The 23,583-nt window shown below is 44.9% G+C and overlaps 1 protein-coding gene across 6 annotated transcripts in view; it reads left to right on the plus strand.

The window, feature by feature from the left end:
* The window catches only part of MAP3K13 (mitogen-activated protein kinase kinase kinase 13), a 140,568-nt gene that overhangs the window by 97,411 nt on the left and 19,574 nt on the right, over positions 1-23,583 (plus strand). For all 6 annotated transcript variants that reach the window (XM_077826624.1, XM_077826628.1, XM_077826627.1 and 3 more), the window contains 9 exons: positions 446-629; positions 3,677-3,868; positions 5,467-5,625; positions 7,931-8,089; positions 11,046-11,154; positions 13,858-13,967; positions 14,386-14,502; positions 15,502-15,639; positions 17,628-18,384. In XM_077826624.1, coding sequence (XP_077682750.1) covers positions 446-629; positions 3,677-3,868; positions 5,467-5,625; positions 7,931-8,089; positions 11,046-11,154; positions 13,858-13,967; positions 14,386-14,502; positions 15,502-15,639; positions 17,628-18,384 — 1,925 coding nt within the window. The remainder of the gene's footprint in view (positions 1-445; positions 630-3,676; positions 3,869-5,466; positions 5,626-7,930; positions 8,090-11,045; positions 11,155-13,857; positions 13,968-14,385; positions 14,503-15,501; positions 15,640-17,627; positions 18,385-23,583) is intronic.

Here is a 23,583-nt window from a genome sequence, read left to right on the forward strand (position 1 = left end):
CTGCCTTGAGTGGAGGGGACTGGACTAGAGGACTAATGAGGTCCGTTCCAGTCCTACACTTCTATGATTCTGTGGTTTTCCTGTAGAAAAACCCTTCAATTTGTTTTGGCCATTGTGGATTTTAAACGTTTCCTTTTATCGGAATGTTTGGATTGTCTATAGTTATATGTTTAATGTTGTACAGCCCCGCTCCCTTCCTCCTTGAACTTCACCGAAGAAGGGACACTCTCCAAATTCTCAGATGTGAAAGTCTCAAGTATATTAACTTATTGTATCACATTAGCAGCTCACAAAGATTTTGAATGTGTTACTGAGCTACTTGGTGAAAAGGTCATAAGAGATGACAAAGGAGTTGACAGTCACTGTCTCCGGTATGACCTTGCAACAGAGCACTGCATGAACTTGGAGATCTTCTAAGCTATGTGCCTTGCTTGTGTATTACCAGATACATGGGAAGTTCCTTTTGAGGAGATCTCAGAGCTGCAGTGGTTGGGCAGTGGAGCGCAAGGCGCTGTCTTCTTAGGCAAATTCCGAGCGGAGGAGGTGGCAATCAAGAAAGTGAGAGAACAGAATGAAACCGACATCAAGCACTTGCGGAAGCTGAAGCATCCTAACATCATCGCCTTCAAGTAGGTCATGACTTCTGTTATCTAGATAATTACTAGAAAAGTAATAACTTGTTTTTTTCCACAAGAAGGCATTGTTAGCCATCATGTCCTGGCCAAATGGTGAGCTCCGAGTACACGACTTGCCTTCTGTTTTATCCAATCTTCCATAGTTAAAACTGGAAACGTATTCTGCCCCTCCTCTCACGCACAGGTATGTAGTGTTGTGGGCACTGTTATGGTGTGCAACATTCCAACCCAGAGGGGTTATATAGACACTCATACACACAAAAACACAGTCCTGTGAACTTCGCACATCTACAGGTAAAGGAAAGACCAAGGAAACTATTGCCAGAGAGATTTCCCCATGCACAAAGCCCATGGGAAACTTTTCCTGTCCTGTCCATCGGGGAGAGCCTCACTACTGGGGAGAAGGAGAACAATGCGTAGAGCTGTAGTCAGGCAGAATGAACAGAGCTGATCAGAAGAGCAACTCCTCTCCCCTTTGAGTGAGAATGAGTTGCTCCTTAGACTGTGCTCTGCGGGCTCCAGCTATGCTTAGTGAAGCTATTTAAAGATGATGGTGAGACCCAAGAACATTCAGACAGGAGAACAGGAACAGCTTCAGGTTTATGGTGGGCAGCCTGTATAAAATGCTTCCTTTCCAACTGGCAGCAATCCGTGGGTGATCACTGAGTAACTGGCTGGGGTGGTGCCTAATCCATGTCACTGGGGCATGCAGGTCTATCCTTATCTAGATGACTGGCACAAGAGCACAGTCTTGCAATTGGTGTAGTTCACACCCTGTGGAAGGTGCATTCTCTCGTCATAACTGTCTGAGAGAGAACAAAGAAAGATCTACTGTAGTCCTTATTCAGGTTTTAAAATTCCCAGGGACTACCAAGTCCTCTTGGCCTGTAGCTTGCCTGCATCAGGACAGGTTCAGGGTCTCATCCTAGGAGCAGATCCAGGCAGGACAAATTTTCAAGGCTCTGTGAAATGTGATTTGAGAGGGCTACATGATGGTGTGCTCCTCAGGTTGAGGACTCTCTGAGATGGTCTATACACCAGAGAATGTCTTAAAGGACATGGCCTTTTTTCCAACCTGCTCCTTAGTTAAACCCCGACTCTTCAAGGTACTTAAGCACAAGCCTGACTCTGTGTTATGTGAGGATCCCATGAAAGTCTGAACACCCAGGGCAACTTGCGCTCTATGTTGCACAGGTGTGTTTAAATCAGAAGAGCTTTGAGGGTGCTGCTTCTTCTTTCTCACAGCAAGTGGGGAGGATTTCCTCATCAGTGTCTATTGAGTGCTAGGTCAGGGCATGGCTGATGGACTGACAGGGTGTGTGCTGTACTGGTGTGGGCCCATCCACCTGTACGTATTGTAGTCAGTAGCATACGTGGGGATTGGAAATGCTGCTTTTTAGGGGACAGAATGAGGTATTCTGCCCACTGCATTCAGCCTGGGCTGGCAGGATGGCATATGGACCCTTCCTAAAGCCAACACCTTATTGCTTCCCTCCAACAATGTTCTTGCTGCAAGGGCAGAATTTTGCCATTAACCCAATCTGAATTCATGTTATTGCAAAACATAAAAAGGCAAGAGCTCTTGCAGAGCTATCAGTCTCTACAGCCCTCATCCTCTTAAAGGACTGAACTGAATTGTACTTGAACTTGCAACAGATCTTCTCGGAGCAGGCATAACACTAGAGTGAGCATAAAGCAAAACCAGATCTTGCAGCTCTGTGGTGTAAGTAGGTAATATATTACTGGAGTTACTTACTGGGCATGGTTGATATGCTCAGTGCTGTACAAAACATGGACACAGTCCATGCCCTAAGGAGACAGACCATATAGTACAGACAAATAATCTAAGTCGATTTTACTCCTAACCCCATTTGTTATCCAAGTGATGCCTGCAGATACTTCCCAACCTAATTTAACTTTTGCTGCAAGAGGGTTTTTGAATAGTACTAAAATATATGGTGAGTGTTAACAAGAATTTAGCTCCAAATGGAGTGGAGTTGAACCCTTATTCTGTTAACCTGTCTGAATACTAATACAAGGTCCAGGTTAGAGCTACTTTAATGTAGAATTTCTGCTAATTCAGTGGGAGCTCTTCACGTGACGCAGCTGTAAAACTGAGCCCAGAGTGACTTAGTAGAAGGCAAGCCAATCAAACGAATTATGTGACAATTTAGAAGGTGACTGCAGTGGTTCAATGAACACAAGCCGTGTTTCTCCAAAGCATGTCTGACAAGATATGGAATAAATATAAAACCTACTATTTTGACCTAACTTTGACGTAGGAACACCACACAAACAAATACAAACAAACCCGAAGTAAAAAATAAAGTCTAAGTCCTGCTGACTGGAGATGGATCTGTTTTCTGTAATCTTAGTGGGAAGGGAGGAGGAGAAAATGTAGAAGAAATAGTAATAGAAATATTACTTTTAATCTAATAGTGTCACATTATTAGCTGGTTAATCAAAATGCTGGGGGACTAATGGGGTCTCACAGAATGGAAGTTTTCTCATGGAAGGTTAGCTCTCTTCAGGCATTTTGGCATTGAACTACACTAAAGTTTGTATTTGCTATGTGTCTGGTGTTCCAGAGCTCTTCCTGATGGAGCATTTACTAAGGCATAGTTTTTGTTTTCCTGTGAAGCATCGAAAGCCCCTGTCATTGCTTGACCTGGGGGCTCTGTAGTCTGATCTGGACCTGTATGGCAATGTCTGTGTTCCTGTGCCTGTATCCCTGGAGAATGAAGGTCAATACTAGAAAGTAAAAGCCAAAGACATAAACCTACAGAGCAGCTTCTGCTTCTATAGACAAACTTAATTTCTCCACATATGAGTCAGGTGCACAGTTGACACGTTCCAGATAAAGAACAACGGTCTAATTTTCAAAAATGCTGAGCCCCTACAGCTCCCTGCCAGGAAAGTCAAAATGAGCTCTGGGCATTCAGATCACAATGGTATATTTTTGAGTTCAGAGAATCCCTTTGATACTGAGTGTTGGGTTTGATTTGCAGTAATGTGTATAGTGTTTGTGTGTTCTCTGACAGGGGAGTTTGCACTCAAGCTCCATGTTACTGTATTATCATGGAGTACTGCGCACATGGACAGCTCTATGAAGTGCTACGAGCGGGTCGGAAAGTCACGCCTCGGCTGCTTGTGGACTGGTCCACAGGGATTGCAAGTGGAATGAATTACTTACACCTTCATAAAATCATCCACCGAGACCTCAAGTCACCAAAGTAAGTCCTTGGGTGCTTAAAACTCTGAAAAAGTAGATTTTTGAGTGAAATCCTCCAGCAAATGGATATCGAGCTAGATATGGGGCCCTTAAACTTTCTAATGGTCTGGCCCATAACTTGAGAGAGATTTGTCTTGTGGCTCCTCTGACCTGTTTGTAACTGCATGGACCATCTCTGCTCCCATTTATACTAGCATAATATCTCTGTTATGCACCAGTTGCTTATGTGGGAAAGTAATAGTAGGGAAACATGTATGCTAATGAGATGTCTGTTTTGCCCTTTTGAAAAAGTGAATCACTCTGTCTCCTTCTTCTCTATTTTGTCTGTCTTTCTTGTCTGTTTTGTTCTGGTCTCATCCCCTGCTCTCCTGAATGTGTATCTTCCTCTTCTCCTGCACCTGTTCCCCTGCTGATACTGCCCAGCTGTCTTATCTCGTTCACCCTGGACATTGCTTCAGCCTCACCCTTCCTTCACTGTTTACAGCACGCGGTGTGACTGTGGTTCTGTTATTGTATCTGTATTTGGCTGTAAATGTTTTAAATGGTATGTTACATTGTTTGGGCAGTGAGGTTATTATTGTTACATCACTTATTATTTATATTATTGCTAGTTTGAATATCAAGATAAATTTTCCAACAAATAGTTCTACATTTTTCTGTAATTGTTACCTCTAATTATACTGTATACAGTATATACCTGCATATGGCTAATTGCATTTTTCCATCTTAGTAGTCATTTTGTGTTAAAACATGTATTTAAAAGAAGTTTGAAAGTCCCCCAAATATAGTCAACCTTGATGTTCCCCGTTATGACTCTGTTACAGTCGGTTTACACCAGGATGGACTTTGGCCTCTAGAATTTAGAATCAGAGTTTTAAAAAAATCAAAAGAATTTTGTGGTAATTCATCTGTGAAGCTGCAGTATTATTAACCCTGTACTCTGACCCTGTCAAACAGCCTCACCAATACGTAATACTGATTTGAAACAGAGCCATTTGCTAACAATAGCTACTGCACTAAGATCTTGAGTGACTGTGGTTAAAATTGAGGCTTTAGATAGGAAGTGTTTGAGCTAGATTCCAAGAGGGAGGAGCTTTGTTTCCAGAACAGTGTAGTTTATGGGGCCGTGGGTTTGAGCAATGTTAGAAACCAGGAGCCCTTGATCAGTAGGGCTGGAGACAGACAAGCAAAAATGTTAGTGTAGATTGCTCTACTGATTTTATTTCAGCACTACCTTATTAATGATGCAAAGCAAGGAAGAGGTCATTATGACTCCCTCCCATGTTGGCGGAACAACTGGATCTGGTGGAGTTACATAAGAAAAATTTGTTCTGAACAGAGGGAGAGAATTTACCGAAACTAGCAAATTAATTCCATTTACTAATCAAATTGTTTTAAAGCTTTAGTTCCTGGCTGCTAGGTCCAGATAAACCACTAATTCTTACACCCTCACTTTGCCCATTGATAAAATAGTTATAGTTTATACCTGACAGTGTTAGTGGGTGACAAAAAACTTTAAGATCCACTTCTGAAAGCTGCTAGGGAAGTGCAAAGCGTTTTCTCATTGCTGATACCTTGTGTTTTTCCCTCTCTCTCCAGTGTATTAGTCACTCATACAGATGCAGTAAAAATTTCAGATTTTGGTACTTCTAAAGAACTCAGTGATAAAAGTACAAAAATGTCCTTCGCGGGCACTGTGGCTTGGATGGCCCCAGAGGTGATACGGAATGAGCCCGTCTCTGAAAAAGTGGATATCTGGTGAGCAGTACTGTCATGTTAATTACACATCTTCACCTTCCTTTCAACCAGTCAGATCTTCCCATTATATAGCATTTCCAGCACTCTATACTCACCAGAAGGTCTGTCTCATTGCTCTCTACTGGACTTTCCATTCTCAGAGATGCTGCTAAATATTATATGTAGGGCCCTACCAAATTCATGGTCCATTTTGGTCAATTTCATGGTCATTGGATTTTAAAAATAATAAATTTCATGATTTCAGATATTTAAATCCGAAATTTCATTGTAATTGTTGTAACTGTAGGGGTTCTGACCCAAAAAGGGTGGGGAAGGGCACAAGGTTATTGTGGGGGGGGTCACAGTATTGACACCCTTAGTTCTCTGTTGCTGCCAGCGGCGCTGCCTTCAGAGCTGGGCGGCCAGAGAGCAGTGGCTGCTAGCCAGGAGCTCAGGTTTGAAGGCAGTGCCACGGCCAGCAGTAACGCAGAAAAAAGGATGGCATGAGATGGTATTGCCACCCTTACTTCTGTACTGCCTTCAGAGTCGGTTGCCTGGCCAGCAGCTTCTGCTCTTCAGCCACCCGGCTTTGAAGGCAGCGCAGAAGTAAGGGTGGCAATACCACACCCCCTCCAGTAATCTTGCAACCTTTTCGATCTGGACCCCCAGTTTGAAAAACGCTGATCTCCCTTGTGAAATCTGTATATTATAGGGTAAAGGTACACAAAAGACCAGATTTCATGGGGGAGGTCAGATTTCACGGTCCATGACGCATATTTCCTGGCCGTGAATTTGGTAGGGTCCTAATTATAAGCTCTACAATGAGGAGTGGGGCTATGAAAGCAATAAAAATTCAGTGTATTTAGATGTTTGATGATGATGAGACATGAAGGTCCTCAGCACCTCACAAAAGTGGGCCCCAAAAACCTGCCCCTTTAAGAATTAAAACAGTGAACAAACACAGGATCATGTTTTTCTGTTCCATGCGATGTTGTTATAGCCAGGTTGGTCCCAGGACAGGAGAAAGACAAGGTGGGTGAGATAATATATTTTATTGGACCAGCTTCTGTTGGTGAAAGAGACTAGTTTTTGAGCTTACACAGAGCTTTTCTTCAAGTCTGGGAAATGTAGTCAGCGTGCAAGGATATATAGAGAAAGAGAGAGAAAGATGCTGTTCCTTCTGGGATATAGTAAATTTGGACTTTGAAACTCACTAAATAGTCTTTACCACATCTCTGCATCTCAGGCTAATTTTAGCTTCTGGAACAGTTATTCAGTGAGTGCTTTTTTTTGGCTTTTGGTCACCTCTCTTTTGCCTTTGTACTAACCATTTTGGCATCAGTTTACTATTTTATGATGCCCTCTGTGTGGTTGGTGATGGCAGTCATTCCTTGCTACCTTTTGTGAATTATGACTTCTCTCTGGAGCCTTGGATTCATTACAGGAGAAAGGCAGATTTAGTTTTCTTACCTGTAATTTTCATTTCTTGTAGAGTGGGTTGCCTGCTCTCGACAGACCCTCCTTATACTGTTCTAGCCATGATTGGTTTTAACACAATTCTCATTCATTTTTCTTCAAGTTAGGACAAGAGGGAATCTCCAATGGAGTCTGAAATGTCCAAATAGCGGCACCTACACAGTGGCGGTGTTTGTTTCCTCACTTCCACATTGTAATCATTGCTGTTGTTTTGTGTTTCATTAGCTTTGGAAGCATTTTTCTGTAGAGGGCATGGCTAGTGCAGCAAACATGCCAGCAGGGGGAGTGTTTGGTTTTTTTTTGTTTTTTTTTTTAAAAGCAATCGAAATCTGTTAGCTGGTTTATCATGAATACACACAAATTCTCACTTTGTCCCAAAGCAAAGGAGCTATGATCAGCAATGATTACAGCTTGGAAAAAATAACTTTGCATTTTAGTTACTGGAATTGGCAAGACCATGACCTTCCATTGTAGATTTTACCCATATTCCATTGTATTTTGCTCGTAACTTCATATCTTTTTGAGATTAAAAACCCAAAAAGGAGGAGGATTTGATTTAGCTTTTCAGTATAAAGTGAAAGGTAAAATCGATGCAACTGTGGATAAAAGGCTAGGGTCTAGAACAGTGGCACAGAGAGACTGCACAAAGTGTAACATAACCCTGGATAACACCCTTATCTAGTTAAATATATGAACATTACCATTCTTGAATCCATTTTCAAAATCCAAAATCAGATGTAACCTGCTGCCCATTTTGATAACTGAACAGAAAGTCTCTTAGTCTGTTACCGAATTTTTTCACAACCCGTGTAACTCACTGTGGAGGTTTGTCCTTATGTTTCTGCAACAGGTCATTTGGGGTAGTTTTGTGGGAGCTGCTTACAGGAGAGATTCCATACAAGGATGTAGACTCCTCAGCTATCATCTGGGGAGTGGGCAGTAACAGCCTGCACCTTCCTGTCCCTTCCACCTGTCCAGATGGGTTCAAAATCCTCATGAAGCAAACATGGTAAGAGCCACATCCCCTGCACAGACTTGGGGCTTGATCCTGCAGTCCTGGTTCTGCCAAACTGCCAGTGGGGTCAGTGGAAATGGCGCCTGAGTAAGGACTGGAGGGTGGGGTCCAGAGCAAAGTTCTCTTTTTAAAAAAACACCATTGCCGCTGAGAGAGAGACTATGTGCTGGTGGCATACTATGCTGGGTGTGACATTCCATGTCCCGCTGCCATGAAGCAAAATGACTTGTCACCAGCAAGGCATTGGAGTTCCTACAGACAGCATGCAGTTACTTATGCCATTGATGTTGATGTTGAAAGAGACCAGGGTGATCAGAGAACGGAACTCAGTGATGGAGAAATTAGACACGGCAGGGCTTGGGGACGACCAGGGCAAGTGAGAGAGATGCTGGAGAGCTGCAGATCGAATGAGGAGGTAAGGACGATGAGGCAGGTGGCCAAAGGCTCATCCTGACCGTGGCTGAATACGGGAGAACCAGGAGTCACTCAGAGAGGACTATGGATCTGGAGCTAGGTGGGTGGTACGTAACAACTACTCGGAGGGTGGGAAGAGAGGAGAGCTGAGTGGAGTGCTGTTCAGAAGAGGAGGAGGAAGAGGGAAGAATTGGAAGCAACAGGAACAGGGATCCAGTTCCCAGCCTTGGCACGGTTCTAGGTGGTGAAAGAAGGGGAGGCTGTGATCTGCAGCAGAGGCAGTGTCAGCCAGAGGGATCCGGTCTCTGTTTCCGCTGGGAGCTGGAGAGATGCCACCATCTCTGTGCTGTAGCTAATTCTCTATGTCAATTTGAGGATGCTGCTGCCCCTTGGCTCCCTGATCCATATTATTCCCAGACTCAGGACACCTTCTCAAGCCCCTCCCTGCAAATTCTGTTGTCTGAGGATGAAAATATCCAAATTAGCAAGAATGTTTAAGAGCTCAGAAGCCCCATCAATCTTGTTTGACTCTGTCCCGTCTGTGTTAGCAGTCATGTCTGCCCTCCTTCTGGGCCTTTATATAGGGAATCATCATTGAGTAGATGTGTTTCCAGTGGGATCGCACAAGGCTCAGTTCTTGGACCTACACTGTTCAACATTTTTATTAATGACCCAGAAGAAAAACAAAATAATCACTGATAAAGTTTCCAGACACAGAAATTGGGGGAGTGATAAATGATACGCAGATACAGAGTGATCTAGATCACTTGGTAAACTGGGCGCAAGCGAACAATGTGCGTGTTGATATGGCTAAATATAAATGTATATATCTAGGAACAAAGAATGTAGGCCAGGCTTGCAGGATGTGGGACTCTATCCTGGAAAGCTGTGACTCTGAAAAAGATTTGGGTCATGGGATAATCAGGTGAATAGGAGCTCCCAGTGCGATGCTGTGGCACAAAGGGCTAATGCGATCCTGGGATGCATAAACGGGAATCTCGAGTAGGAGCTGAGAGGTTATAATACCTCTGTATTTGTCACTGCTGCTGGAATCCTGCATCCAGTTCTTGTGCCCACAATTCAAGAAGGATGTTGGTAAATTGGAGAGGGTTCAGAGAAGATCCATGAGAATGATTAAAGGATTAGAAAACCTGTCTTATGGTGATAGACTCAAGGAGCTCAATCTATTTAGCTTAACAAAAACAGGTTAAGAGTGACTTTATCAGGGTGTATAAGGACCTAACTGGGAAACAAATATTTGATAATGGGCTCTTCAATCTAGCAGACAAAGGTATAAAATGATCCAATAGCTGGAAGTTGAAGCTAGCCAAATTCAGACTGGAAATAAGCTGTACATTTTTAACAGTGAGAATAATTAACCATTGGAACAATTTATCAAGGATTGTGGTGGATTCTCTATCACCAGCAATTTTAAAATCAAGATTGGATGTTTTTCTAAAAGAAATGCTTTAGGAATTATTTTGGGGAAGGTCTATGTCCTGTGTTATACAGGAGGTCCAACTAGATGATCACAATGGTCCCTGGAATCTGTGAATCCATTAATACAATCCTGGAAAATTATTTTTAATCTGTTGGCTCTATAGCTCTTGGACCAGTACAGTCTGAGTTCGTTAGTTAAGAATTGCATACCTCCTCATATGCACAGAAACCTCTCTATATGAGATGCAGACAAATCCACCTATTTTTCAACCTGCGTCTCATACCTGCAAGTTTGACATCAAATTTTCCCAAGGAAATATGTTTCTATTGGGGGCCTAGATGCTTCTGTCAAAATGGCTGGTCATGAGCTAGTTATAGAGGAAATCCAGCTGTGTGCTGGTCTGGGGACTTTACCCATGTGGTTGTGGGTAATGTTCTCCATACATTCCTCTTGCCAGGTTACAGAGCTCAAGGTCTTGTTCTTAGGAAGGGCATTAATGCTGAGTCTTCATACTTCAGGCTCACTAATGGCAGGGAATCCCTAAGGGGTATGGAATATTAAAGAATACCTTGATTCTCCTACATTAGCCAAGATGGGCCACCATTCGTTCTGGCTAATATACTAGGAGAATGAGGAAGAAAAATGCTGTGATGCTGACTATTCTTCACTGACCTGTAATTCTTAGGAGCGTGCTCTAAATATGTCAGTTACAGATTCAGAAACTCAAGGGACACCAGGCTGAAATCTAGTCAGTTTCACCAAATGAGTTAGAGAAGATTCAGTTTCTACCTGCCTTGAGGCCTCTGCTGACTTTTGTGATTTCACAGTTACAGTTTCCTGTTTTACAAATGTTCTCTCTGCCCTGGTGTTGTAGAAGGGAAAACTGACTACAGCGCAACAGTGAAAGGGCTTACACACAGCAAGCTGCCAAGTGCACCAAGGAAATACGCTGGGTGGGAAAGAGAATTCTTGTGTTCTGCTCTTTTCCAGCTACAGCAATCATAGGTTGATTGTACCAGTAGTGGGTAAAACACTTTCAGTCTGATTTTAACTCTATAGCATGTCCCCTTAACTTGACTTTGTTGTTCTGTTCAGGCAGAGCAAGCCCCGGAACCGTCCCTCTTTCCGACAGACGCTGATGCACCTAGACATTGCATCTGCTGACGTTCTTGCCACCCCTCAGGAGACTTATTTCAAATCCCAGGTAAATACAGACTGGTCATAGCTGCTAGGAGGGCTACGGGGGTCTCACAGCTATTGCTGACTCATGCTGGAAGCCAGACCAAGTGGGACTCCAGCCCAGGATGTAATGGATTGGTTTGTGTCTGAGCGGGAAAGAGAGGACTAGGGCAAGGACAGGAGGGTCTTGCAAGGGAAAATGTAATAATAAGCCAACCTCAGAAAAATCTTAGGCTGAGGCTTATGTTTTACTATGTATGTTAACAATAAAGGCTTGTGCTAGGAAGGGATTATGCTTTGGACACAAACCGTGTGTGTATGCACCTGCTGTGTTCAGAAAACAGGGTGGGGACGTTTGTACCAGAAGTGGTGTTTCCAGACACCCTTTACCCAAAAGACAGAAGTGGAAGAAGAAATGGATAGCACAACAACAGCTGCAGCAGCTACAAGTTAGGCCTGCAGCCCAATAGGCCTTGATGCAATTTATAAACGGCCAGCAAGCCTGGTCTGCAGTCCGGCATTTATAGCAGTTTACAGCATTTGCAGACCAGACAGACCCAACAGTATCAGCAAGCTCAGGCTTCAGCCCAGCCACAACTGTCTTAGAGAAGCTTCTTTGGAGACACATGTAACTGTGTGCACCATCCAGGCCTCCAATAAATTCCAGCCCTCTTCTGTGCAAGCCCAGTCAAAGATAACCTAGAGGGTCAGCTGGTCACTTCCGAGCAGTAGCTACCCCAGCGTAGTGGGAGGAGCCCTGGGAACTGTTTGGCCCCTTTCTTTTTTTGAGAGAGGAGACACAAGCAACGTACTAAGCCCAGGACAGGGATGGCTGGGCAAAGAGGCAGGCACAGATGAAAAGGAAGTGAGGGCTGCTAGTCTAGACTTGTCTGGAGCCTGGAAACATGTCTCTGCAGGAGGTAGAGTTGAGCCCTGCATCCACACACATTTTCCCGTTCCTTCACATGCTGGGGGGTCTCACTGGCTCCAGGCTAAGCCCCAGACAGCAGGAGACAAATGGACCTGCTGCCAATGGAGCAGTACTTGGAGTCTGGCTGCAGGATGCGAACAGAGGGCCGCCTGGAGGCTGAGCTGCCAGAGGAACCACCACAGCTATGGTGGAGCAGGGAAGGGCAGCGAGCTGAAAAGATGAAAGAGCCATCCCAGAACAGTGAAGGGACCTAGGACTGCAAGGGAGTAATCAAAAGGGACAAAGACAGCTGTGCAGGATCCCCAGGGTCCCAGCTCCCTGGCCCTATCAGCTGCTCCCAGGGTGAAAGATGGGGATGATCCCCTCTGTCCTGTATGGTGAGTGAGCACACAAGGTGTGATTCTACACATTAGGGCCACAAGGGCTAGGGACTTCTTTAGAGGGTTAATACTGTGCCAGTAGACACACTACCAGGCCTCATAAACTTGGAAAGTGACCAAACACTCATTAAGATAAAACTACAATGGGCAGCAAAGTTTATGTCCATGGGGTTCCTGGGACTCTTAGCAGCAACTTGAGACTTGGCTCTGGGTGGGCTGCACAGCACGAAGTGAATGCAGGCATGCCCTGGCTTTGATTTGTGGGGAACTGGTGTGACAGGATGGGAGGGCTTAGTGAGAAACAGGACTATTCTGCTGATCTTATGCAGCTTCTGCTGGAAGCAGACCAGATAGGGTTCATTACAGAACCCGCTTGACTGTATGTGAGGGAGCAGGGGCAGAATACAGGAGTGCTGTGGGAACCACTTTCAGTCACTGATATCATAGTTCCTGAGAGAACTGCATGACTTCTTCGTGACCTCCTTGAGGGCAGGCACCATGCTTAGGTCTCTAGCTATCGTCTTTCTTGGGGCGAGGTTCTGTGACTTCCTCCCAGTAGAGCAGGGAGTTAGGCTGCAATTCACTATGATCATTTTAGTAACCCTGGTTTAAGTTCAGCACCTGCCATCCTGTTCTTTTGGGAGCAATAACAGGGTTAACCAGTGACCAGCCAGCCTTCGTAGGCTTCATAAGTATTATTTATTCAGAACAAAGACATTACAGAGGAAACATATTTTAAGATTACTAAACAGCTCATATGTAAGTCTTAGCTTACCAGGCAGTCACCCGGTGTTGATGGCCCTAGTGCCTGCAATAGCCACTTAGAGCTGGGATCTCACAGTACGCACTCACTGAGCGACAGTGAATGTTGCGGTTTTAATCGCACAGTTCAGATCTAACTCAGGGGCCATGTGAAATGACTTTGAGAAGCCTAATGCCAGGTGGACATTTACTTCCATATGATGTGCTTTGTAGTCTTCTGTGGGGGAGCTGGAATCTGAAGGGCACTTCCATACTTGCAGGGTAGGTGACGTTTAAGAGCCTCGATAGATTGAACAGAGATAACAGGGAATTTTGCAGGTCAGGACTGAGTGCGTTACAGAGCTGTGTGTGGAAACTTGCATGATTCCTGCTTGCACTATACCTGAGTCTAGGCGGTACTACTAGTCATTGGTGAGGGCAGCCCAAATGCTGGAATAGCAACAGGGAGCTGCAGGCCAGGACTGGGATGGATGGGCTGTAGGGTGGCTCCATACTGCAGGGGTGTGACAGATCAGGACAGAGGCTCTTTGGTGGACAGGTGATGACACGCATAAATGATAGCCTGAATATGGGAATGACCTCCTCTGCTGCAGAGTTGCCTTTGCCATGAATCATGAGGCCTGTGTAACCATGAATATAAAATGCCATCCCATAGGCTGAATGGAGAGAAGAAGTAAAGAAGCACTTTGAGAAAATTAAGAGTGAAGGAACTTGCATACACCGGCTAGATGAAGAGCTGATTCGTCGCCGAAGAGAAGAGCTCAGGTCTGTTGAGGATCTCACCCCGCTCCTCTGCTACTCCACCCCCTTGGGGCTATTGACCACAGTGAGATGTAATGACCCCCCTGCCTCTCTGAGTTAATCAGATCCCTTTGTTTCTGAACATTAACCTCTAACTTGTCTCCTGATTTGCAAATGCACACTCCCTTCTGAAGGCTTCTGCAGAAATGCACTTCAAGAGCAACCCCACGAGGAAAACAGATGTGTTTTTAACCACATTAGCTAAAGTGGTAGTTTTCACATGTGTTGGCCTGTCAAGGTAAACCCTAGTGATGACTAGGCCATAGAACGTTGCTGGTTTACCCCTCCCCCATTCTCAAATAAGAAGTGTTTGTTCTGCCCTTCTTGGGTCAGGATCCCCGGGTTGTCCAGTTGAGCCTTGGTTTTCCTTTCTTGTTAACAGGCACGCATTAGACATCCGTGAACATTATGAGAGGAAGCTAGAGCGAGCCAATAACTTGTACATGGAGCTTAGCGCCATCATGCTGCAGCTGGAGGTCCGCGAGAAGGAGCTCATTAAGTATGTATATCTGGGAAGAGGGGAGCATACATACACACATGCTCATATACAGGAGGTGGTTCTGAACTGGGAATAAATAGGTGTCCTTTCTAAACTACGCCACATGCCTTCAGATTGAGCCTCTAGCAGCAGGCTTCCAGACCTGGATAAAGGACCAGGCGGCTGAGTCTCTGCTCGATCTCTCTAAGTCATTGTCCAGATTGAAGGGTATTCTTTTTAAGGATGGTGAATGACAGACTCCTTATTGTAAACATCCTCCTCTTTATCCTGCAGCTGATGACTGAGAGAGAAGAGAGCTTTCATACTTTGCTACCAGCTGTGTTAAATAGCCCCTGCCATCAGCCCCTCTGTAAAGAGAGGAGACAGCGTTCCCTAAACTATGTACCAGGGCCACAGATAAGACACCTGCTCCCTGCAAAGAGAGTAGAAAATAACTAGGCTCTTTCTAAGTGCAAAACATACCACATACCTTGTCAGTCCATGAAACAAGCACACAATGTGCATCACCACTTAGGTCACAGCTGCTTTTCCATCCAGCCAGAGGTGGATTACAGTTTTGTGGAGTCCTGGGCCAGAGCAATTCCCCCCCACCTTCACCCTAGCACTCCTTCTGAGAAGCAGGATCAGGGTGCAGGAGCTTGCCCCGCTTTGTCAGCCTGCCCTGCTTTCCTGCTGAGGAGTGGGGTCGGGATGTAGGGGGTTGCCCTGCTTCCTCCACCTGGCGCTCCTGCTGGAGAGTAGGATTGGGGTGCAGAGGCTTGTCCTGCTCTGCCTGTCCAGCCCTCCTGCTGGGGAGTGGGGTTGGGGTGCTGGGGCTTGTCCTGCTCTGCCACCAGAGTGGTGAGCAGAGCAGGGCAAGCCCCCAAGTCTCAGCCCAATTGGCCGGGGCCCCTGGGCATGGGCTCCATTGGGCCAGTGGCTAATCCGCCACTGCATCCAACAGTAACTTCCATTTTACAGAGAGGAGGCTAGGGATTTATTCTTTGTTCCGTATTCCAGACGGGAACAAGCGGTGGAAAAGAAATATCCTGGGACTTACAAGCGTCATCCAGTCAGACCGATAATCCACCCCATTGCGGTAGAGAAGCTGATGAAAAGGAAAGGGGTCACTCATAAGCCAGGGAACCAGACCAAACGGTAAGAAACTCTGCACAAAACAAAATCCTAGCCAGGAAAGCAAGTCCTACACAAGCGTGACAAGCGTGGTTTGTCTTGCAAATGTGACTGGATGAAAATGGCTGCTTCTTGCACAACAGATCTGCTTCCTCTGCGTGTTCTGTAATGTGCCTGCTTTCTTCAGTGCCAAGCAGGGTTCTGTCCTTTGAGTCCTGCTAGCAAAGCAGAACCAGCGCAGCTAGGATTGAGTAAACTGGACTCTAGTCTGACTGCAACACCATCAACACAGTTGTTAATTAAGTTCATGTTGTAGGGACAAATTCTGCCCTCAGTTACACGTGGGCAACCCTGCTGAAACATTGGGTCCACAGAATATTTTTATTGGTGGTGATACAGGAGCCAGAAAGAACCCAGCTTGACACTCAGAACCCCATGGAATTTTCAGGGCTGGCAGGGAGAAACTAATATCTCCTAGTCTGAGCAAATTTAGTGCCCGCTCATCAGTGGCCCTGATGCTAATGCAGTAGGGAACGTGGAGAGTGGCCAGAAACAGGATCCAAGTCATCTGGAAGGATGGCCTTGTTGCTGAGGCACCTAGCTCAGCCCCACAGTCCCTGTGTAACCTCAGGCAAGTTTCATGCAGACAGATTTTCAGCCATTTTCCCTAGGTTGTTGGGATTCTACTCACTGATTAACAATCAATGAATAATGATTATTCCTGTGTAGCTGAAATGAACTGGCCACTGTTATTGTTTGTCTTGTGCCACCTGGAGACCTCTTTGTATTGGGCCCTGCTCAGATACGTAAAAGATACAGTCCCTGCCCCGAGGCTTACAAGCTAAATAGAAAAGACAAAGTGTGTGGGAAGGGGATAAAACATACAAGCAGATGTGTTAGTGTCATGATTTATTGGTGGGAAGTTAGTGGGTTTTTTAATTTAGGAGGGGATTAACTAAATGGAAAGACAGGCTGTAGAGGGGACAAAGAGGGATGGGGAGGAGAGAAAGGTAGGAGGGGAATGTCACCGTTTCTGGGTAACTGCTCCAGTGCTCCCTCAAGGGCACCTGCTTAAGGTTTCCAGCTCCTAGCTGTCACCTCTCTTGGGTGTAGACCTGAGTCTCTCTTCCTCCTGACTGAGCATTTTACGGCAGCACAGCTCCTGGCCTTACACAGTGATATTGCCAGCAAGCCAGTCTGCCTGAAGTCCAGTGCCTGTGCATTGCTTTCTCTCCAAGAGCCAGTGTATTGCCAGCAATTACAAATTACCGCACAACTCTTCCTAAGCAAGCACATTTATTCTTAAGGGAAAGGTATTACAGAGAAAACATTAAAACAATAAACGTTCCAGTAGCTAAACATACCAGGAATCCCCCAACAATCATAGTAGGACAAAACATTTCCAATCCTTCCACAAGGATTGGGGACCTTGGACATAAGGTCCTGCTGGATCAGAAAGAGGGTCTTGAGTCAGTTTAAACACAATTTTTTTTATGCCCAAAGCCCTTTTTTGGTCTGTAGAACTCTGGAAAACGCAGCTTGAACCAGTATATGGAAGGCTCCCAATGGGTGGTACCTCTCTGCAGATGTTTACAGTCGTGAGTGATTCCCCTTAATCACCCCACGCTGTTTCAAGTTCCTGGAGGTGCTGTGGTAACGCTCCTGCATCAATAGAACACAATCATACGAACCATCGCTGGCCCACAGTGATACATAAACTTAACACAGTATGTTCTGCCAAAGATACAGCCCATGGTTGCAATATCGGTCACAGGGACCAGGGAGGGTCATAGGAGAGAAGCAGATGTGAAGGACCATGAGTGGGGATAGAGGGAAGGGAGTTGGACCCAACAGCCAATCAACAGAAGGTAAAGAATGTCCATAGACCGTAGTAAGCAGAGTCTGGTGCAGCTGCTTGTGCTTACTCCTGCTGACTGAGTCACTGGTCCCAGACTGATGCCATGGGTTAGTTCTGCCTTCAAAGTTAAATCCAGTTTTCACCTGTCTCCCAGGCCAGACCTGCTGAAGTCAGAGGGCATATCCAGTACAGAGGTGGCACCCAATGGCTCACCAGTCTCAGGAAGTCCCAAAATGTCAACACTCAGTAACAAAGGCCGATACCGCTGCAAACCACGTCACCGACGAGGGAACAGCAAAGGCAGCTATAATGAATTTGCAGGGATCTTGAAAAACCAACCAGCACAGGACAACTCACCCCAACCACCCCATCATCATCATCCTCATTCTCATCATTCCAGCCTACAGCAGCACCAGCAGCATAGCCACCCCCATTACCATGGCCATCACCCCAGGCTAAACATCATGGGGCAAGATATCGCGAACTGTGCGAACAACCTGAGGTACTTTGGCCCTGCAGCAGCCCTGCGGAGCCCCCTCAGTAACCATGCCCAAAGGCGCGTGTCCGGCTCCAGCCCCGATCTCATCTCTACTGCTATGGAAGCAGATTGTCGGAGGAATTTGGAGAATGAGGAACATAAGGTTGATCATTGGCAGTGTTGTAAAGCAGACCCACACAACCCCTGCTCTCAGTGCAGGCAGGCAAACAGTGGTCAGAAACAGATGCCATCCATTGAACCAGGGATGAACCACCCTGAATCGACAACGTGTGGTCCCTTGTCTGAAAAGGCCCAGCTTCCTGAAAAGATGGAGGAGGAAGACTTCAACAGCTGCAAGTCAGTGTCATTGCTAGGCACCCCTCAACACCAGGCTACCCCAGTGCTACCTTGCAAACCCAGACCTATTCAAAAGGTAAAGACAGGAAAGTAGTCTTTAAAATAACAATTGTCTAATGTTTAAAATTGTCTGGAAAAAAATTGTACAATGTGGTATAGTATTGTTTGAGAGTTAGTATCTATGTAAAAAAACTTTGTATAGCAATCCATACACAAAGGGGCAGAGTTAAGGTTGTGCGTGCAACTTTAATTTTAATTTGTGTGCTTTGTTTTGCAACCTTGACATCCTTTTAAAAGTAGTTTTTATTGGGAAGGTTATAGGTGGAGGTAGTAGTACTACATGTGGTTAAGGTGGCCTAACACTTCCCATTATAAGACTCTTTTAAGTTACCTGTAACTTTGCCAAACATTAACTGTCTGGACGGAAACTTACCAGGCCAAGTGTCTGTCTCTGACTAAAGGTTTTTTGTTTGTTTTTTAAACTAGAAAAAATGGTCCAGCCATTTCTCAGAACAGAGTCAGGGAAAATTATATTGTTTTGCCCATGTTAGAAAAAATTCTTACAACCATTTCTTTGAGAAGCTTTAGTTCCTCTATGCTTTGGAGCAAGAGCTCCAAATTTGCCACAGGTTTCAGAGTAGCAGCCGTGTTAGTCTGTATTCGCAAAAAGAAAAGGAGTACTTGTGGCACCTTAGAGACTAACCAATTTATTTGAGCATAAGCTTTCCTGAGCTACAGCTTACTTCATCGGATGCATGATGCATCCGATGAAGTGAGCTGTAGCTCACGAACACTTATGCTCAAATAAACTGGTTAGTCTCTAAATTTGCCACAGGTGTTGCCCTAGTGTTAGCAAAATGCCTTTTGGAATTCCTGTGAGATATAAGATTCCAAAAGTTGCAATTTGTTCATGCTCAGCAGAGGCTTTGGCAGCTAAATACCCCAAAGATTCTGTCTGCACTGAGCATGCTCCAGCCAGGAACTGAAGGACTTTCCCTGCAATTGCTCTTCTTTGCAGCCTGGGAGTGCTTTGGTGCCAGGAACAGGACCTGAGAGAAGGGATATAGTCTTTTGTGCTCTCAATACTTCCCCTGTTGGCACTCAACAAGGAGATGTGGGAACCAGCCTGGATGGAATGCAGAGAACAGAGGAGCTGGCCAGAGGAGAGACTGGGACTGGGGACTGGAACAAAGGGGATTGAAATGGGACTGGGTTGTGAAGGTGAAGTGAGATGGGATGGAGACTGGAACTGGGACAAACACAGGTTGGTGGGGCCAGGCACAGAATATGTCAGACTTTGGGGGAATAGGACCTGAAGGGTCTCAACACTGAAGTGCATTCCTTTCATAACCTGGAATAGAATGGAGGATTCCCGAGTCACAACATTTCCTGTACTGGCAACAAATAGCTATGAAACCCACTGACAAAATGTGTGCCTCATTTCCCTCTTGTGGCTGGGCCACACAGAGGATGACAATCTACTACTGCTATCAGTTACTCTGTTAGCTAAAGTGGAAGAAGTTAGTGCAGTGGATCTAAAGCTGCCAACCTTACTGATGGCCCATGTGGTTGGCGGTATGGTTCCCCGCGATGGATTTTTTTTCCAGTTTGCTTTTTAAAAAAGCCCTAGAAAATTACACACCCAAAACTACATTAAAATAACATTATTAAGGTTGCAAAATCAAGCATTCCACAGTTTGGAAATGCCAGAATTCAGATTGCCTGTGCAACCTTAAATCAACCCTCCTGTGTGTATGCGTTATGAGGCAGTCTTTAATTACATGATCACATGCTATTTTTTTCCACAGGACCTCTGCCTCCATCAGTACACAGGATGGAGCTGCTCTGGGGATGAATCATTGTTGCTTTTTTCTATAGGGCCCTGTCTCATTTGTTATGGAACTTGGAAGGTGTTTAGTGAACAAGGCAGGGGATTGCAGGAAGAGAAAGGATGGTGTCAGGGTTAAGGCAGTTACATAATTAAAGAATGTATCATAATGCATATACACAAGGGAGACAAATAAACGTTATGCAGGCAGCCTGGCATTTCCTAATTTTTCAGTGCTTGACTTTGCAACCTTAATAATGTTCTTTTAATGTCGTTTTTTGTGTATAAGATAATAAACAAAATAATCAATTTTTCAAGAGATAGAAAAGAAGATATAAGAAGGGAGGGTGAACATGGAAAAAGACGAGCTACATTGGAGGAGAAATACAAAGGATCTGCCAGAAGTCTGCCAGGAGGACATTAGATTTTGAGAAAAATACCAGAGAAAGCAGTTAAATCTCATTTGTAGTCAAATCTTAATACAAAAGCCATGCATGATCATTTCTTGGCTGGATTATTGAGCTCAGCATACTGTCAAAGCTAGCTTGCTCCCAGCTTCCAGTGATGCTGTCATGACTACAGGGCTAGCTGCATCTCTGTGCCATCTCTGATTTCTCTTAGTGCAACCCAGGTCTCAGGCCTTGTGACTTTATTAGGTGCCACTCTTACACAAGGCCCTGGGTTGCCATGCCCTCTGGATCAACACCACTTACCCCAAAAGATCTGACTGGTTTTGATGCCTGTGATTCTTCCCTTTAGGAGTCTGTGATTGGTGGTGTATATAGTGACCAGCCAGCCTTCTTATATCAGGGTGGTGTTTGTTTCAACAGTAGGGACAAAGCATTTAGGATATGTCTACATAGCAATAAACCCTGTGGCCATGATTCTCAAAGCCTGGGTCTGCAAGCTCAGGCTTGTGGGTCTCGTGCTATGGCACTGAAAATAGCCATGTAGACATTCGGGCTTGGGCTCTGAAGCCTGGGGAGAGGGGTGATGGTAACGTAGGCAGGCCCAGCTTCTTCCAACACCTCCAACGGGTACCTGCCTCTTTGGCCATGTCTACAATAGTGAGCTTACAGTAGCACAGCTGAGGTCGATGGGAGAGAGGTCTCCCGTCGACAAAATAAAACCACCTCAAGTGGCAGTGACTGTCAGTGGGAGAAGCTCTCCCACCAACATAGCGCTGAGCACACCGGCGCTTCTGTGGGTGCAACTTATGTCGCTCAGGGGGTGTTTTCTTCACACCCGTGTGACATAAGTTTTGCCGACGTAAGCGGTAATGTAGTCATGGCCTTAGTTTGGTTCCCCTGAACAACTCCTTGTGAGAGAGTGTTCTTTTTTAAGCTGCTATAGTCCTTTTGATCTTCCAGTTCTCAGGCTTTTTGCTCTCCTGGTAGTGTCTCTTAACCCTCAAATGTTTGCAGAGGAGTGGCTATTCTTTTCCTTCCTGCTTGTTTTCCCAATAGCCCCGTATTAAACTAAAACTGTACAGTAAACCTCCCCATAACCAGGTCAACATCCAGCATTCATGATGACTAATGAACAGTTCCAATTCTGTCACAGTTGCCTTTTTGCTTCCTTCAGACTCTGGTGTACTCTCACTTTTAATTTTCTCAGATATCTCCCCTGCTTTTATGTATTATTGACTAGAGACAGCTAGCTTGTTCGGAGAGTTATGAGGACTATGTGACTGTATCCTTATTACTCTAATTCTACTTGTTTTAGTTCTTCTGGTTATACTCTACTGCTTCTAATATCATGATAAACCTTTGGGATGTCCCCAGAATCCAGTGCTGTTTCATATTCTACCTCATTTCTATCAGTTTTCTTTCAGTATTTTTGTCATGTTATATTATCACTCCAAAGTACTGTACATCTCTCCGTAATGATATAATTTTGGAAACAGAGAATTGGAATAATTTTCTTTCAGGTGTGACCTTGTGGCTGTCAAAGAATATTTCAAAACTAAGTACTAATAATTCCACAATAAAGCACATTATTTAGTCCCTGCTGAATTCTGTATCTTTGGTCATCTTGTCACTTAAAGGACTGTATGGCTTGCCTATGCAGGGAAATTGGCAAAACTCTAGTGGCAGAATTCACTGCTGTAGTTAGGTTGGTATAATTCCCCATGTGGACACTATTCTGGAAAAAAAAGTGACTTTATTCCGGAAAAATTACCCCACTGCAAAACACAAAACAGAGTAATTATGCAAGGACCAAGTCACTTGTCTTCTGGAATAGAGTATCTATATGGGAGTAATACCAACATAGCTATAGCAGTACAATTATACTGCCAGTCAGTGTCCCTGTGAAGACAAGATCTAAACTCTATGTTAAATGTCCCCATTTCAGGAATATTGCTGAGATATTCCAGTATCTCAGAAGTTGCTCTGGGTATTTTAACTCAGACCTTCGTAATTTTCAGGCATGATGACTCTAAGACCCGATTGGTTGTATTTCCTGTTAAATTGATCAGCAGTCAAATGTCTGTGTCCATCCAGGGTGAAACATTTGCCACATCTCAGAGTTTCCTGCACCATTCCACTTTTCATAGCTTTTAGCTTGCAGAAGTTTTTGACTCCTTATTTGTTTGGAGTGCTGTAGTCACTCCCTTCCTTCATCGGCCATGGAGAGTACAGATTCTCTGAACTGCCCTCAGCATGCTCAGAACACTTGCAGGTCTGCATTATGGCAATGAATATAATTTAATCTCAGGCCTCATGGCTTCAGCTGTCCTCCCTGAGCACTAAAGGTGAACTTTTTCCCTTGATGCGTAATTAGCTGGATGTATTTTGAAGTTTAGGGTTTTTTTGCCTTCCTTTGAAGCAGTAGGGACTGGCCCTGGCTGGAGACGGGACACCAGATGGGGTGGACAAAATGATCTGATGTGGTACAGAGAATCCTGTATTTTAGATGCCTGGCTGGTGTGGCTCTGTTCATGTGCTCTGGATCTAAGTGATCACCAGATTAGAGGTCAGGATGGAATTTTTCCCCAGGTTAGATTGGCTGGGACCTTTGGAGGTTTTCACCTTCCTCTGCAGCATGGGGGATTGGTTCATCTGCTGGGATCATCTTAGCATATGTCATCTATCTGTTCCCTGCCATTGCTGGGGCCTCAGGCATTGGTGGCACCTTGGTCCCCCTGTTCTCTGCCTGTGGCACACAGCAGCTTAGTCTCTTGAGGACTGAAATGTTTTAGAGTAACAGCCGTGTTAGTCTGTATTCGCAAAAAGAAAAGGAGTACTTGTGGCACCTTAGAGACTAACCAATTTATTTGAGCATAAGCTTTCGTGAAAAGCTTATGCTCAAATAAATTGGTTAGTCTCTAAGGTGCCACAAGTACTCCTTTTCTTTTTTTGAAATGTTTTAGTTTACCCAGGATACTGGGCTCCATATGGTGGTAACTGGGTGTGAATTACTGGTCTGCGATATTCAGGAGATCAA

This window comes from Eretmochelys imbricata, chromosome 9 (genome assembly GCF_965152235.1).
Source record: "Eretmochelys imbricata isolate rEreImb1 chromosome 9, rEreImb1.hap1, whole genome shotgun sequence".
Lineage (NCBI taxonomy): Eukaryota > Metazoa > Chordata > Testudines > Cheloniidae > Eretmochelys > Eretmochelys imbricata.